This window comes from Macrosteles quadrilineatus, unplaced genomic scaffold (genome assembly GCF_028750875.1).
Source record: "Macrosteles quadrilineatus isolate MER2022 unplaced genomic scaffold, UCM_ALF_1.0 Scaffold_2__2_contigs__length_208266976, whole genome shotgun sequence".
Classification (NCBI taxonomy): Eukaryota; Metazoa; Arthropoda; class Insecta; order Hemiptera; family Cicadellidae; genus Macrosteles; species Macrosteles quadrilineatus.
In genome coordinates, this window is record NW_026542595.1 from 77,136,648 (window position 1) to 77,153,332 (window position 16,685).

Here is a 16,685-nt window from a genome sequence, read left to right on the forward strand (position 1 = left end):
TTACAGAGAAAGCACACGTTGCAAGCAAAGCACAGTAGACGGATACTCACTGAGGGACGGGGGCGAAGTAGTGTTGAGGGGGGCAGGGGCTGGTGGAGTACAGGGGGTGACAGAGATTGTCGCCCTTGTGTAGCGCAGTGCCTGGGGGACAACGACACACAGCACGACGGTCAGGTCCAGGGGTCAGCTCCATGGACACCGGGCAGGGCGGACCCTTGGTGAAGATCTTGTAGCACTTGCCGTCCCCGGGCCAGTAGAGCAGCTGCCAGCCGCCGGGTCTGGAGGCGCAGGGGTTGTTACCGGGATCTGCCCAGGGAGGAGGGACGATGGCGCCCTCGCACAGCAGCGCTCTGGAAAATAAGCGAGAAACTGTCATATGGCCGTATACCACTGAGTATATAATGTCACAAGGTCATCATGTAGGTGGATGTGATTCATTAGTAATGTTATTTTTATTTTTGTTATATTATTGCAATCTTGGAATTCGTGTTTCATCAGCCATACGTCGTTGAATCTACCGGTTCACCTCCGATAATATCACCTACGATTGGGCACGGTCTGTACTTGGGTTTTGGGTCTTGAGTTTGGAGGCAGAGTGTTTTGGAATGTATCCTTTCGTTGGAATTAGGATCTTGATCAGGTTGACAATAAGGGAATACGTTTTTATATGAGGGAAGGAATGTCTCATCCATGTTCAAGACTCAAGAAATTGCAATAGGGGCGAGGTTACATAGTAATGAAAATATGTATAAGGTATCTTCATCTAAAAGCGGGGATATTGGGAATGACTTATGTTAGGATTTCGATCACGAAGAACTGGATACACTGTCTGTCACAGTAATACAATAGACGTTGTATGAATCCCAGGTTTAAATATACTCCTATGATTGACTTCGGCACGTGTAATCTTTTATTCAGTAGGTGTATCACGAAGCACTCGCATGTCCCGGGAGCCATCAGCTATGTAGGTTCTTCCTACAGACCCACAGACCCACACTCTGGCTCAGCTCGGTGTTACGCCAAGTGGCGCCTCGTAAAGAATGATTTACTACATAATCCTGCGCGATCCCTGTACCCTGGACCGGTTACGAGGCAAGGACATGTTATATAACAGCTGATCCGTGATCAGTGACCGCATATCGCCGGGTGAGGCTGAGGCTACAGTTACAGTAGCTGTGAGCCGCTGTACTCTAACGTGTTGACGTGCCAATAGAATCTCGGATACTGTAACTTATACTGAGTCATAAATAAAACACAAAATATTGTTTATCAGTCGAACAGTAGAAAATGAGAGATTTATAGTTTAAGGCGTAGAATATGCTATCTTATTTCAAATAAGAGACTTCCGAAGACGAAGACTGGTGTAATTAGCGAGGTACACCTGTTGTCGAAGAGTTGTCTTTGAGGATTCGTGAATCGCACTCTGGAGATCAAAGGTCGTGAATAGTTGGTGAAAGTCGAGCGCGAGCAAATCGTAGCGGATGTCGAACCTACAGACCGTGGGTCGCGGCGCAAGGCTAAAACCATAACCTACAAGTTATCACTCGAAGATGTATCCATTTAAAGACTGCGCCTTTGGCTGAAAATTGAATATAAACGCTGCCGCACGGGACTTTGAGACCGCAATGGCTCGTCATATGATAATATCCATCCCTAATAATAAGAAATGTCAGTTATTTCGTATGGACAAATTTAGAAAGAGTCATACATATTTTTTATTATGTCTTTGGGGCTTATAAATAGTAGTTATAAACCACGGAATCACTACAATATCCCACAAATTATTGCAATTAGGGACTGATAGCATTTGAGCCTAGCATTCGAGCTTCCCGATAACAAGATTTGTGCTCTAACCACATAGGACAGACTGTCTCAAGTAAAGAAAATCCCAATGTTTGAGACGAGTTGACTTATTTTTTACTCGATCCAGGCTCAATTCGCGATAGATTCTTATGTGAAAACGGCGACTCTCATAATTTACCACGATACAAGGACGGAAAGGGAAGGGTCAGTAGTAAAATAGCATCCAAAGTACTACTGTTAGCTTGCATTTACTAGGCATATACGTCGTACAGTAGTAACACAATAAAGTCGTGCGCGATCTCAACAAATTAATTAAAAGATTAAAAACCTTTCAAATTGATTGCAAAAAGGAGTATGTTTTATTCTACGGGTTTGCACCGACAACGAGGGTAGGTGCGTGCAACTCCTGAAAACTCAAGTGAGATCATACTGTAGATCAGCCGTGCGACTGTGGTATTCAGTGACAATGAATCGCAGGATTCATGCATTACCAGTTAGTTTGTATTTACTCCACAGCTGAGACAAAGCAACGATGACTATGAATAGACAGCTGGGATATAGATTTGGAACGGCAGGAGATTGTTTGCCCTTGAATGCTTATGCTTAATCGCATTCTTGAGTTTGGCCACAGAGAATTTCGCCCCGCGACATTGACCAAGATGAGTCATTCCAGTAGCATCGGTCACCACACACGATAAACCCATTACCGTCCACGGCTGCTCGCTTCCGCCATTCTCATCGCGGAGGCGACGTTCGCTAAATGGTCGAGACTTCATTAGACAAATCCTTCCATTGAATTGGACAAAGCTTTTTGTGGAATACGTAATCCGTTGTACATCGAAAGTTAATTGTCCTATTGAGAAGGGAATGGCAAATTGCATTGCCCAGTCTCGGTTTTTTGTCTGAGTTTCTATCGAGTCTTTAGTCTAATTGGCGGCGAAATTCAACATACGACAGGAATTACTCTTATGAGAAGTTTAGTTGAGAATTTAAGATTATTGGAACGTCTAAGTAAAAGTTTCGAAAATTATCCATTCTTAACGAGTTTGTTGGTGAGATGTTTAGGTAAATTACCCCAAATAAGTTTTACGTGCATAAAATTTAGTTGAATCCTTTTTAATGGGTGCCTCTAACGTTCGCGTTTATGAGCTCTGAATCTAAAAAAAAAATACAAATAAAAAATATGGACTATAATGAATTCCAACCTAATGCTGATACCGTCACTTTTACCTGGCCCAGATATACAGTATTGCATATTCTACCTGCAGCGTAGAGAGTGAAACAGTAGTGCAGTGTAGCAAATTGTTAATTATGAATACCGTTTGATATATTCTTCTGTGTCTAGTAAATTTGTAGGCATGCTATATATAAACAGATTATAACCAAACACTGTGGATATTGGATATTACAATCGTTTATTTAGACAATCAGTTAAATGAGCTAGTAAATAACAGTTGTTAAACATGAAGTTACAAAGCATTGTTGTGGAATCATTATCAACACCAAGTTTATGTATAGCTACTAACACACGATCACAGGGGTTTGGACTTCAACAAATAAATATTTCACACGTTCTAAGCGGGAAAAATCCACTTTCTTACCCCAACAATTTGACGGGGCTGAGTATTGTTAGAAGAATACATAGCTCCAATTTTATTTGTGTGAGGTAAAAGATCCTTCAGCATAGCTAAGCTCCTATCTCCTATGTCAATGTCCAAGTAGAAGTAAAACATACGAAAGGGCTATTTGATTAGTGTTGATTGTTACATCTCAATATGGATAATGGCAATAAATAAACATCTTATGAAAGAAACACAAGACAAAGATGTTAATATATCCATCCATTACAAATTCTATGAACCCCTTCGGCGATGTTGAAACCGTACGTCATCACCAATTCTCGTCAATAATCATGGGATGTTTGACTACAGTCGACCTTCTGAGTCATGTGTAAACACAAACATTTCTGTAAAATCCGCCAACTTTCCGGTATTGCCGCTTCATCCATATAATAAAATGTGATTATCTACAACTTTGCTAACTAAAATTAATTTTTAACCATTGATGCACGTAAAAAAGATTGGAAAATAGTCTATCAAAATAGATAACTAATCTCAAAATGTAGGCCTACTAACTCTAAAAATGTTATAAGTTCATAAAATGTACACACATTTTTTTATTAAAATAAATATATTTTATAATGTTAAGATTCTTGGGAGCTACTGAAATATTTTCTTTTCCTATAAAATTAAGTTTTTTTAAGGCGATGTTTCGAAGTAGTGTGGTGTATAAAAATGCCATTGGTAATAAACTATTTTATTTTAATTTATCTTTAAATTTATTATTTTAATTTACTAGTTGGATATCAGTACTGTAGAAGTGAATTTTTATACGATACGTTGAATGGCGGCAAACGCCAATGCACTTAGACTATGGTTGAGTGCAACATGGGGTATTTTCATTTAGCAAGTGCATATTGATTAATGTTGGTGTACTGTCTGATCACTACCAAATAATTACATTTTATGTTAACAAAAACATTCAGCAGTTGAATATTTTTCTCTCCATTGTTAGACATTAGAAAGATTTTCATTAGGGGCAAAAATACCCTGTTAATTCCATACTACGATAAGAAAAAGATTATTTACTTATTTAAATCACATATTAATTGTTTCCTTTCGTTTTCGAAGCACAATGTCGATGTCCATATAACCGTGATTAAGTTCTGGAACTCAATGACTACCCTAAAAATGGTTTCACAAAGTTTTTCCGAAAAAATAGTTGTGATTCTAAAATAATCGATTTAATCATTGTTCAATTATGCTTTAGAAATTGGACACTCCGCAATATAAATATTTGATTGGTTTTGCAATCCCAACCACGAAGTCGTTATATATGGTGTGGCAAACTAATGGTCCTTGGACACAAAGATAGTGTTACATGTCCAGGTACTAATCGCATTAAAATATAGCCATTACAGTTGCAGCTACTGTATCAGAACATTGATTTAAATCAAATTAACAGTTCACTCACCCCTACTGAAATTGATTTAACGTTCGTCGTAAGAGACTTTTAGCTGCGTTGAAAGGTTTGCCCAGTCTATTCTGAATCAATCTTGGTTTTAGTTTTCCAATGTTATTTTTACTTTACACCTTGATTGAAGGAGGTACGGTGAATTAAAGTAAAGGGGTTGGGCCGCTAACTAACTACGTGGTTGTTTACTTCTGTTAAAAACTTTGTGTAACACTTATATGAATTCATTTTAACCAAAAAATAACGACCGTAATGATGGATGGATGTTATGGAGCAGAAAGTCGTTAATATTACCATAATATTTATAATACTTTACGTCTTTGAGCACCCTCTTATTTGAACATCACGTCTATTATTAGCGCTGGAACGTTCTCCAATACAGCTGTTTCAGTTATAAAAGAGCTAAAAAAAAATAAAAATTTGGTAATACCAACTCTATATTTATAATGATAGATATTATCAGTTGAGTAACATACCCCAGTACGGCGGCGGTGGCTGCTAGTATCCAAGTACAGCTCATGATGTATCGGGTGGCATGTTCCACTGTGCGCACTACGAGTGTACCGCGCCGCGCTCCGCAATAGACTGACTACTACCACCAGTCCACCACCTCCTGTAGCTCCTGCGTGCGCCTCCCCCGGGCCCTCTGGGTCAAGGACGGGTCACTTCGCACCTCCGGGACGTTTACTCAAGGACCGGGACTCCCGACCAAACGTGCGACCCCGGCATGTGGAGCGGTTATCGGTGTTAGCAAGTCCTTTTGGTCATCCGGGAGAATGTATTAAGGTATTTTACGGAGCCATGTGAATGATGACTAATCCATGTTCCTTTTCCTTTCAAACAAATCCTTTTGAAACTCCGTTCATTTTGGAATTATAAAGATTCATTATCAAATAGAGTGTGCTAGCTGATGGTTAGTGTCTCGGTTCGGTACGGAAGGGACGGGTTCGATTCCCGGTATACACAAAACTTGGTTGATAACTTTGATCGATTTCCCTTAGGAGGCGTCTGTGTTAACTTCTTTTAAAATTCCAGTGGCATAGACACTAAAAAGAACAACAACTGTCTTATTTTGCTCTGAAACAAAACAGCATATCTTTATGGAATAGAGTTAATCATAACAGTTGAACCCAGCAGAAGGAGAATGGTAAATAAATATATCAGTCAAAGTACTTCCACCATTCATCAAGAGCAAAACTTAGTCTTGTTTAAGTTTATGTCCTTTTCCTCCAGGTTCACTATATATTTATTTCTTTGCGGGGCGTATTGAACAAGTAAATTAAGTGAAAACAATCGTAACAATGACCCTCAACTCGTTTTTATGTTATGTTAAGAAGTTTCAATTCATAACAATAAAAAAAAAAATACCAACGAGGTTTGTCAAAAATAGTGCATTAGTTAAAGTTAGAACCGATAGATATGTAGTTGACTTGTGTTTCCGCTGATCGTAGCTTTAGTTGTTATCACGCCTCTGTGTACCTGTTCAGTGCCTTATGAAAATGGGGATTTTCGTTGTGAGTTATGCCTTTTAAATATTTATGTTCTTCTAAACGCGTCATGTAAATTAAACAATCAAGACAATAACAATTATTTAACTTTTTAGTAAGATTTTCACAAATGATCTTCTTGGAATACGAAAAATTCGTGTTCTCAACATTAATGCCACATGACATTCGTAGAATTAGATATAAAATATAGCAATAACTGTCTTCACAGATGGATCTGTTTTTTTTTTTTTTTTTTTGTTTTTTTTTTTATATAATTTAATTGGTAGACCTGCAGGTTAAGTTTAAGTTGAGCCCGATGCATTTAGTCACGACGTCGTCAAGTAAGAAATTGCCTTTGGTTATTTTCGGAATTTGAATCCTGGCCTGAAGGACAAAAGGCGCACCCAATAGGTACTGGATCAGCTTCGCCAGCCTGCGCACTTTTAGTTGTATCGATTGTTGGTTGTATCAGTGGCAATACGCTGGTAAGTAGGGAGTGTGTCGATGCAAGACAGGGTAGCGGAGAGAGTGATACAGTTTTACCATTGCATAACTGCAGGGGCTGACGCTGACTGAGAGCGAAAGTGGCGGTTGTCCGCAAGGCCGCAGTGTAACCGTTATCTGCACGTTGCGGTCGACCTTGACTGCGTGCGGGGAATACTCAAGTACTGAAGAACTGGCGTCAGGATTCCCAGACGCTCGACCTTTGGCTGCGGTCAATGTGAGTGGTGTCGTCGCGTGTGATTGACTGACTTTGAATACACCTGAATACAATAATGACGGCTAATGGCCAACAACAGTTGAATGAACAGAACCTCCTACCCATTACTTCTTACCAACGACAATAGGTTAAATAATGTTGTGCACTAGATGAAGCTTGGTTTTCCGAGTTGGTAATGGCCAGATGGTGGCTCTGGTGATTTTAGACTTATTATCTGAAACCTCAGTTTAGCAAAGATTAAAGAGTAGAGAGCGAAATCTGTGCTATAACTGAGGATTCAGATAATAACTCTAAAACTACCAGAGCCCATTACCAGCTCTGAAAGCCAGATTTAATAGTTGTTGTCTACTCTTGAATCTGTGGCTATAGTCATACAAGGCAGTTTCAGATGACACACCACCCCGTATGAAAATAAGAGCGAGGAAGAATTGTTGATTTGATTTGGAGAAATATTTTATTATTAAACTGCACAAGTAGTTTCCAACTCTCCCTAGCTTTCCATGGATCAAGGGCTATTTTCTTATTTTGATATTTTACTACTGTATCAATAACAAGTGTCAATAATTTCAAACACCTTTCGTTTTATATTGCACTTGATTATATGTTATTATAAACCTCTTAAGGAGCCAATTTTTATTTGATCATCCCTGTGAGAGACGTGTTATCAAGGTTCTACTGTAATAACTTTGCTGGCTCTACCGAGGCCTAACAAAGATGCTATAGGGCCTTGGATCGAATCTGCATTCATCAACGAAAAAGTTCTAGGGTGGATATAAAACCATCTCTGACTATATACTGTACGAGAAGTTATGCCACTTTTGTGTTTCAAATTTCCTAGACAGTTTTAAACCATATATTTGCACGATCGAAAGTTTTGAGCCTAGAGTGTACTGCCAGAAAGTTTGACATCTGACCTGAGCAGATAGTTGATAATTCTGATTCTGTATTCTGTTTTCACTTTAAGTGGTATTTCAACATCAGGTACGCGACGCCACTAAACCCAAAACCCAGGAAAGGTCAGTTGCAGTAAAAGTTTGTCCAAAAGCCTCGCAAAGGTTACAGCTACAGTTAAAGAAACTCGAAGATGCAGCAAATGGCTCAATAATGCAAATCTTTATACCGTTTGTTGCATTGTAGGAAGTAAACCTATGTTTAGGTGACCTGTAATACTAGGGATTACACCTAGTGAAATCTTGAAGTAAAAACCACAATCAAAATTAAGTTTTTTGTTTTTGTTACACTTAAGTTTCAACGATTTCGTCGATTTCCCGAATATATTGAACATTTTCTCAATTCCTATACTGCGATTCAAGTGTTTTTCCGGGTTAATTTTTAATAGTTTTGATTCCCAAAAGGGTTGCTCTGCTGGCTTTTATGAGGATCGCACTGGCAAGATCTTGATAACCACGTGAATGCTGTAACGTCTGAAACCACCAAGCTAACAATGAACCACCCCTATGATGTTAAATGTCAACAAGGTGAATCCAGCGTAGCTCCAAGGGATTTAGATTTTGACTGTAGTAATTCCACTGGGAGTAAAGATTTTGTACTAATAGAAACGTTTGGAATGAATAGTTTGTCTTACCCTAGGAGAAAAGTATTAATTTTAAACTGAAATCGATCGTTGCTTTGCTTCAATCTCGAACGGACAAGCAGGAAGAATCTATAAGCTTTGACATTATATCTCCAGAGCCCAGAGGACCTTGGTACATGGGAAGCTGAATGCACCAAAGTGTCATTCTTACTTGTGATACCTAAAGTGCATACTTATACTGTAACACCTAATGCAATCCTCTACTCTAAAATCACAGAGTCATTTAGGTTGATCAGATTCCATCCATGTTTCTGGACCAGGAGAGATGCATGATGTGTCAAACTTTTGGTAGCTCTGTCTGATGAAACTGTGCTGTCTCTTTTTATTTTTCATCATTGTATGCACTTTGTCATTTTCAACGTAGACGTAGGGCTGCGTTCTTCGTTTTCCCAGCAGAGCCAAGGTTGATGTCTTTCACCTCAACCTCAACCATCGAATCAATCTATCTACGAATCCAAAGAAGAAAAAGAAAATAAGTCACCTGCTTTCCCCTTGATGTAATAATTGGAGGTGGAGGTAGGCGAATACAATAGCGTGACGTAAGCGCCCCTGGAACTCTGGGATCTTGTGATCTTGTGTCACATTACGTCATAAAGTGATGCTGTTGATGTCACAGATTCTTGCTTGAATCACGGACGAGTTTGCTCATCTGCAGGTTTTACCGAGGCAATTATGATATTGCAGCAATTAAGATGGTTCTTCTGCGGCTGGAATGTAGACACTCTCGTTGGTTCACTTGCCGCGACTTTCTAACTATATGAGGATATTATGATGGCTAATTGAGAGGTTGTAAGATCACATCTTATGTAATTAATTGCGCCTGCTAGTCGGTTTCAAATTGCTTGTATTTGGTGAAATTGATAAATGTTGCAAGCACGTTTGCAGATTTTAATGAGGCGTTGTAGACTTTTCAAATAGATAACATTAAAATGAATTGATTTCTCCACGTCTCGTTACGTTTGCAAAGTTCATCAACGCTGTTAGAAAATGTCGTTGACAATATTTGCCTAGACGACGTCGCTAAGAAGTTGCAACGGCAGAAAGCGCCATTCTCAAGGATGACTTGCAAATGTAGCTAAGTCGGTAACAAGAGCATTACACAATGGATGCGAAGGCGATGCTTGGGCTTTCTCCTGTCGTACATCTCCGTTCGATCCTTCCCGTACACGATAGCGACATAGCAACGTCTATAGTGGGGAAACAACAGCATAGCAACGTAGCAACACGGAAACAAAGCGAGAACACATAAACTCAACAACGTTTTACGGAGTGCAGTGTATGTGTACGTCTTTTGAAATCTCTATCACAACCGTCTTCTGCAAGATAGTTACATAGCAACGCCGGCAACACTTATACATAGCGAGAAGACAACAGCATAACAACATAACAACCCGGAAACAAAGCGAGGAAAATTTAACTCAGCAGCTTTTAATACGGAGTGCAATGTATGAGTACGTTTTTTGCCATCTTTATCCCACTCGTCCTCTGCAAGATAGTTACATAGCAACGCCGGCAACACTTATACATAGCGAGAAAACAACTGCTTGGAAACGTAACAACACGGAAAAATAGCGAGAACACATCAACTCAGCTACGTTTAATACGAAGTGCAACCTATGAGTAAGTCTTTTGAAATCTCTATCTCGCCCGTCTTCTGCAAGATAATTACATAGCAACGCTGGTTCCTACCTAGTCTGTGCTTATATTGGAAACACGAAAAAACGGAAACATAGCAATTACAACGCATAAGACAAAGTGTAACATATACATATTCGTCTTCTAATACCCTCGTCTTAATCTTCCCTTATGAGATAACTACATAGCACCGACGATAAACAGAACGACTGATAACAGAAAATGTTATTTCATATACATCTTCGTCCCATCACTAACAAGTGAGGCAATCTAAAAGACCTACAAAACTCCTACGTATAAAAAAAAATTGAGTAAAGGTCGATTCACACACATCAGTTACGGCACGTCACAGTAAAGTCACTTCAGGCACGTCACAGTTAACAAAAATATTCTTTGATGGATTTTCTATGCGCTATCTACACTCATCCGTTGCAGTCCCGTCAGTCACTCTGCTGGCATCCGTCAGTCAATTTCAGATTTCTTTCCAACGATACTTTTTGATTGTTCGGACGCCTGACGGAACTGTTTGAGGTTAGAAAATAGTGTTATTGTTATTTAAATGGTTGCGTTTGTATTTTGAGTACTGTTTGTAACAATCAACAAGATGGACAGTGATAATTTAATAGAATATAGGTTTAAAATTTAAATTTTTTGACTGTAAATTACTGTAAATATTAGAGACGGAAGACTGACTGAAACCAACTGACGGACAATTGACTGAGAAATTGCGGATGCAACTGTGACTGGACTGTAACTGGACTGCAACTGGACTGTAACGGAACTGTGACTGGACTGATGTGTGTGAATCGACCTTAATGACGCAACAGCCACCGGCGCCTGTCCGGCGTGTTTGTCACTTGGCCAAGTTTGTAAATTCGTATAGTTTAAATGTTGTTTTTTGTGTATTTCGTGTATAATAGGCCTAGACATTGTATATGTTGACAAATTCATCTACGGATGAAAGCGCTTTTTACTTAACGTTCTGAAAACCTGAAGATGTGCCCAGCTGCATGAAACAGATGTAGTTTATGCTAACTACAACACGGTTGACGTACATAATCATACAACATAAACAATTTTATAAAAAAAAGGCATTGAATGGATTGTGTCCAAATTAAAAACTATAGTAGCCTAGGTACATAGTTTAATACAAACGTCTTATCGTAGAACTTGTTTAAACTCCCCAATTTTGCTCCTGCATAAATTATCTACCCGAATAACTCACGAATTAATATCCAAAATGCCAAAATGTTTAAAATTTTCTTATAAATAGTCTATTGCATGAGCAGTTAAGGGAAAGTTAATTATACAAGAAATAGTTCACAGTAGTGTGCGCGAATGTGTTTCTGTTTTGTCAGTTTGCGTGGTCAAATGACCCGGACCTAGACGTATGGTTTCGTCGAAGTCAGCAAATAAGTCATACACTTGCGTAACATCTCATCCCGTTGTCGTTGCAACATATTCCGCTACATAATCAGGAATTACCTACGTTGCTGGTCGGTTTCACTGTTTCGTGCTTTGATGGACTATATGCATTTCATTTGTAGCTGGAATTTTTGTTATACTGAATCCTAATAAATTTAATGATCCATTGAGTTGATTTACTGAAAAATTAAGTTGGTTCGGCATGCTATTCAACGCTATTGTCGTGTAAACCTTTTTCTAGAGAAGAGTGTCCAAACAATTTATTAACCTATACATCAATAAACTATGGGTCTACAATTGATCCGGCAACGTTTAAGAGCATTAATCTAGACTAAATGTTAATCTCTTATTTCGGGGAAAATTTACATTTTACACTTTATTTTTTGTTTGTACCAAAGGAAAATTAGTCGTTTATAAATATTTCGCTCTAGTTGATCATAACATTTTTAAGTTAATAAATGGCGTGTAAATAAATAGAATATGTCAACACATTTATGCTTAACCAAAAAATACCCAAAACTGACCTTAGTTGATCCAAAAGGCTGATACATCTGTAAAAGTTTGATCTAATGTTTAATCTATGGTTCTACTACTTGGTGTATACTGTAACCAAATTGAACTTAAACTCAAAATAAATTAACCAAGAAGCGACTTTACTGATATAAAAGTTAATACACAAAAATGAATCGTATTTTCTTGTTCTTCTGCATTATTAGTTAACGACACTGCCACCCGTAAGCTGCATAAACATGGTAGTTAAATTGCTGGTTCGACTTTGGGCTGTTTGCAACGTTATAATATTTTGATCACTGCTTTTGGTGTTGATTTTTTGTAATGTGTCGCTAAATTTACAACATTTCACTAATTAATTAAAATTCTGTCTCATGATAATTAGTACTGTGACAAAAACTACTGTTAGTTAAAAACTTCCAAATCAGCTCTCAAAAATACGATAATTCAAACATATACTGTATTAGGTTCTACGCATGTAATTCTACACTTGAATTCACATAGAATGTTATAATTAATTGTAGCGTGCGCTTTCCATAGGTAAAGAATAGCCTTCCAGTTTTAAAAATCTGAAATGTCTGAACCGCTAAATTTTGGTTATGTGACGGTCTCACTGCTGTCCATAGTCCATGCCAATTAATCTACTCTTACATTCTTCTGGTTCAGTTACGGAACAATTCATGGACCAATAAATTAATAACTCCCTCGACATTCAGATTCATGCCAATGCTAAAGTGTCTATTGCACCATAAAACTCTTCTCCATTTTGCCGAGTCAGTGCTTGACGATGTCTGCCAATCAGTTTCAAACCGATGAACAAGAACCAATTAATGTACAATAACTTTTACTCCACTGAAAGCCCTGTGATCGCTGCATGATATTCATGGTCGAACGGTTACAAAAACATCAAATTGCAGATACCAGCGACTCGTCATTTGGGTTAAAAATAGTGTTACGATTTCTTTTGTTGTCGATAAATATATATTCAGGATACATTTGTTCTTGTATAGTTTTCATTTTGACTGCTAGTGCTATAACCAGCTTGGGTCTTCCTTTTCATAAGTTTGACCCATTCCTGAAATATAGTCCATTAGCTTCGAAAAGTGTTAATTGTTATACTTGTTGGCAGTCAGTGTTAACAAGATACTATTTAATAACCTAACTTATGTAACCTAGCCATTCTACAACTCCGGCCACTCCGGGCTTAAAGGAAATTTAAAAGATGTGTGAGGTCTTCTGAAAAATACTACTACTGCAAACCAACTAACTATAGTTCGGCCGCTTAGAAAACGACCTGCGCGCTAATGCTAAACCAATGTTGGAGGAGCTCGTTTTCTAAGCGGCCGACCTATATCATAGTTCTTCTTTGTATAATTTCAATAAGTATGTTATAATTAAAATAAAGTGTAATATTTATGTGTTGGGTAGTGGGAACCCTGAAATAAACCAACTGCTTCTGTTAATGATTACACTTGAGAATTGAGACTTGCTGTTGGGCTGATACTGATGGTGGAAGCTGTCTTTTTTCCTATCTCTGTCTCACATTTATCTCTTGCTCCATTTCTCTGTCTCTGCCTACACCTAACTTCCGGTATAATTACTGTACTAGATCATCCAACGGGGGCGTTGTTTTCCTTTACCGTCCCACCATTTCTTATTACCGGTATGCCTCTAATTTAATTCAAAGTTAACAGCATTGAATTTACGAGGACGCTGCACTTCTTCCGATTCGGCTGTAGATTTTTTTTAGATAAAAACTATTTAGATGGAAATGTTTGGCATACGTTTTATGTGCCTTACTTAAGTAGCTACGCGTATTTTAGGAGTGTTCAAAACGTTTGCCCCATACTGGCACCCCATACTTTATATTTATTGGGATTGTTTATTTTGTGGCTCCACAGGTTTAGGGGAAGCGAATCTGGATTCAACACATACTGTAGTGGCAAAAATGCATGGTAAATTAATGGAATAGGATGATAGACAAGTTATAGCTTAAGACTTATGCTTATGAGTTGTAGTGTGTTATATATGCGTAATAAAGTTTCTGTTGTAAGTTACATCTGTTTAAATACCACATTTAATATATTTCTAATGTTTTTTTCATATCCATTACTATACATAGTCAAACAAGTACACCTAAGGAAGGTCACACTATGCTATCCTTCTTTTGCAACTTGCATAATTTTGTAATATATATAGAAATAGCCTAATTGAATCCAGGTCTAATGGATTGGGAATTGATTCCTGACAAACATTGCATTAGGGTGGCGTGACACGGGTACTTCCCGTACGAGTACCACGGAACGGGGGGGGGGGGGGGTTCACGGGTACCCTACGACTCGCTCATGTTCACCTACATACTGCAAGTCAATTTGTTACAAGTTCCTAATCTGTGTAATGGTGATTTTGATTAATTAATTTTGAAAAAATTTGAACGAAAAAAATATTTAGAATTAATTTACATATGAACAAACCGACAATATCCGCAACCTCTAGCCCTGACCTGGGGATTGCCCAGGCCGTCAGTAGGCCACATCACTGTCACTTTCTGTGTCCGTCATAGCCATCAGCCGTCGTGTTGCATCTGTTATGAATCATTCACTTTACACATTGCATACTCAATATCACTCTCTTGTGTAACATGTTTATGCAACTTGTCAATTTGTATTATTAGATTAGCGCTCGGGGTTTCTATACAAACCGGTTTGTACGTCATACCTGTTGTATAAGAGTGTTTGTTTTGTTTTACTTATACTATGCAAATAGTAAAAAATGTATCACATTTACTTAGCATGGGGATAGAAATCGGATTTAAAACTATAAAACAAAAAAAAATTAATTGAATTTTTTTCCATATCGGTAATACGTCATAAATCCGAAGTTAACGAGTTAAGCAAAAAGCTTGAGAAAATTAATTGAAAATATAAAAAAATTTTTATAACTATGTGGCGCGGTTGTATGAATGATTTAATTCAACGCTGAACACCGGAATAAAAACTACTATTTCTGTCAATTAACAGAGCCGAGCCATCGGTTGGTGTTTTCGTGTTCCGGTCGGGGCGGAACCCACTGAACCGCTATCCGTTTTCACTTGTCAGAATAGGTTTGATGATTTAGCTATGTTGTTTTGGAGTTAGTGAGGTGCAAATGCCATGTTGTCCAGTGGAATGTTGTAGGTGCGGCGTCATCAATAAGTCGTGCTGAAACCTACAACTGACCATAACATAACACTAAAACCTCTATTGCTTAAAGATCTTTTAAAATTTTAAATTACAATCGGGTTGAGCTCAAAAGAACATACGAGCACCATGACCACTCTTTATTAACCCATTATCTTACTTCCTTTATTTTGTGGTGTTACCAACTACGTTTACACAGTTTTTTCTTTCAAGTAAACTTGTCAATTATTATCAGCTAACATTTTCCCAGCAATTAGCTCTTAAGTAAGTAAAAATACTCGGGTGTACGGAGTTTTTTCACCAACAGTTTTGCTCGAGAATACTATATTGTAAACTCAATCCGTGTAATCTTTGACTGTAATTATCTTTGAACTAAACATTCGTTTCCCATGATGAAAATTGTAGACAGTTTCAGTGTAAATGAAAACGTAGGCTAGTTGTGCCACCGACAGAGAGAGCTGATATAAATAACTGATTTCTATATAAAAAAAACACAAACTTTTCAACTAAAATAAACTAAAAGGTGTACCATGGATAAAAGAAGTACTTCTTTTAATCTATGGGTGTACTAAATGTGCAATTACTTAATTACTTATTACTTATTACTTATTGTATTTACTATTTACTTATTGTATTATACTATTTACTTGTATTGTAATTACTTATTGTAATAGCATATCTTCTTATGTCACATTCACAGTCACAGGAACACAAACTATAAAATAGAATCATAGACTGTATCACACTCTGTGAATGAGTTACTGATTGAACTATTAAAACATTGGTTGTAGCTGGAATATGGATGGAAATAGTAATACTGTAATGCATCCAAAAGTCCGAGCCAATTACAGTATCTACAGGACAGCTACACTCCTGCAGTTTTGGAAGTAAAATTTGATAATTTGGTCTGATCGAAGAAATTTAAATTATGTCTAAAAAAATTGAAACGTAAAACATTAACGAACAAACACACTTTTAAAGTGCGCATTAAAAGTGTACCGTTTATTGAACGCTAACCAACGTTTAATGAAAATATAGCCTTACTAGTATTATAAATGTGAAAGTTTGTGTGTTTGTTTGTTTGTTTGAAGTTCAATCACGCATTAACTACTGGACGGATTGGGCTGAAATTTGGCATGATTATAGCTAACATCCCCGATTAACATATAGGTATATTCTTATCTCAAAAATCCTTTCGGGTTCCGCCTCAGTGGCTTTGTGGTTCCCCATGTTAACCTTATGAGTATTCATATTTAAAGGGAATAAAAGAATTTAGTCAGCTGTTTCAACTTAAAATG

At 37.7% G+C, this 16,685-nt stretch overlaps 2 protein-coding genes across 6 annotated transcripts in view; one reads left to right on the plus strand and one right to left on the minus strand.

Moving 5' to 3' along the window:
* The window catches only part of LOC128988214 (multiple epidermal growth factor-like domains protein 6), a 32,487-nt gene extending 26,941 nt beyond the window's left edge, over window positions 1–5,546 (minus strand). The window contains exons 1-2 of the mRNA XM_054409492.1: window positions 5,313–5,546; window positions 51–350 (exon numbers count right to left, since the gene is read on the minus strand). Coding sequence (XP_054265467.1) covers window positions 51–350; window positions 5,313–5,356 — 344 coding nt within the window. The 5' untranslated portion in view covers window positions 5,357–5,546. The remainder of the gene's footprint in view (window positions 1–50; window positions 351–5,312) is intronic.
* The window catches only part of LOC128988213 (centrosomal protein of 135 kDa-like), a 118,383-nt gene that overhangs the window by 76,539 nt on the left and 25,159 nt on the right, over window positions 1–16,685 (plus strand). The window lies entirely within an intron of this gene.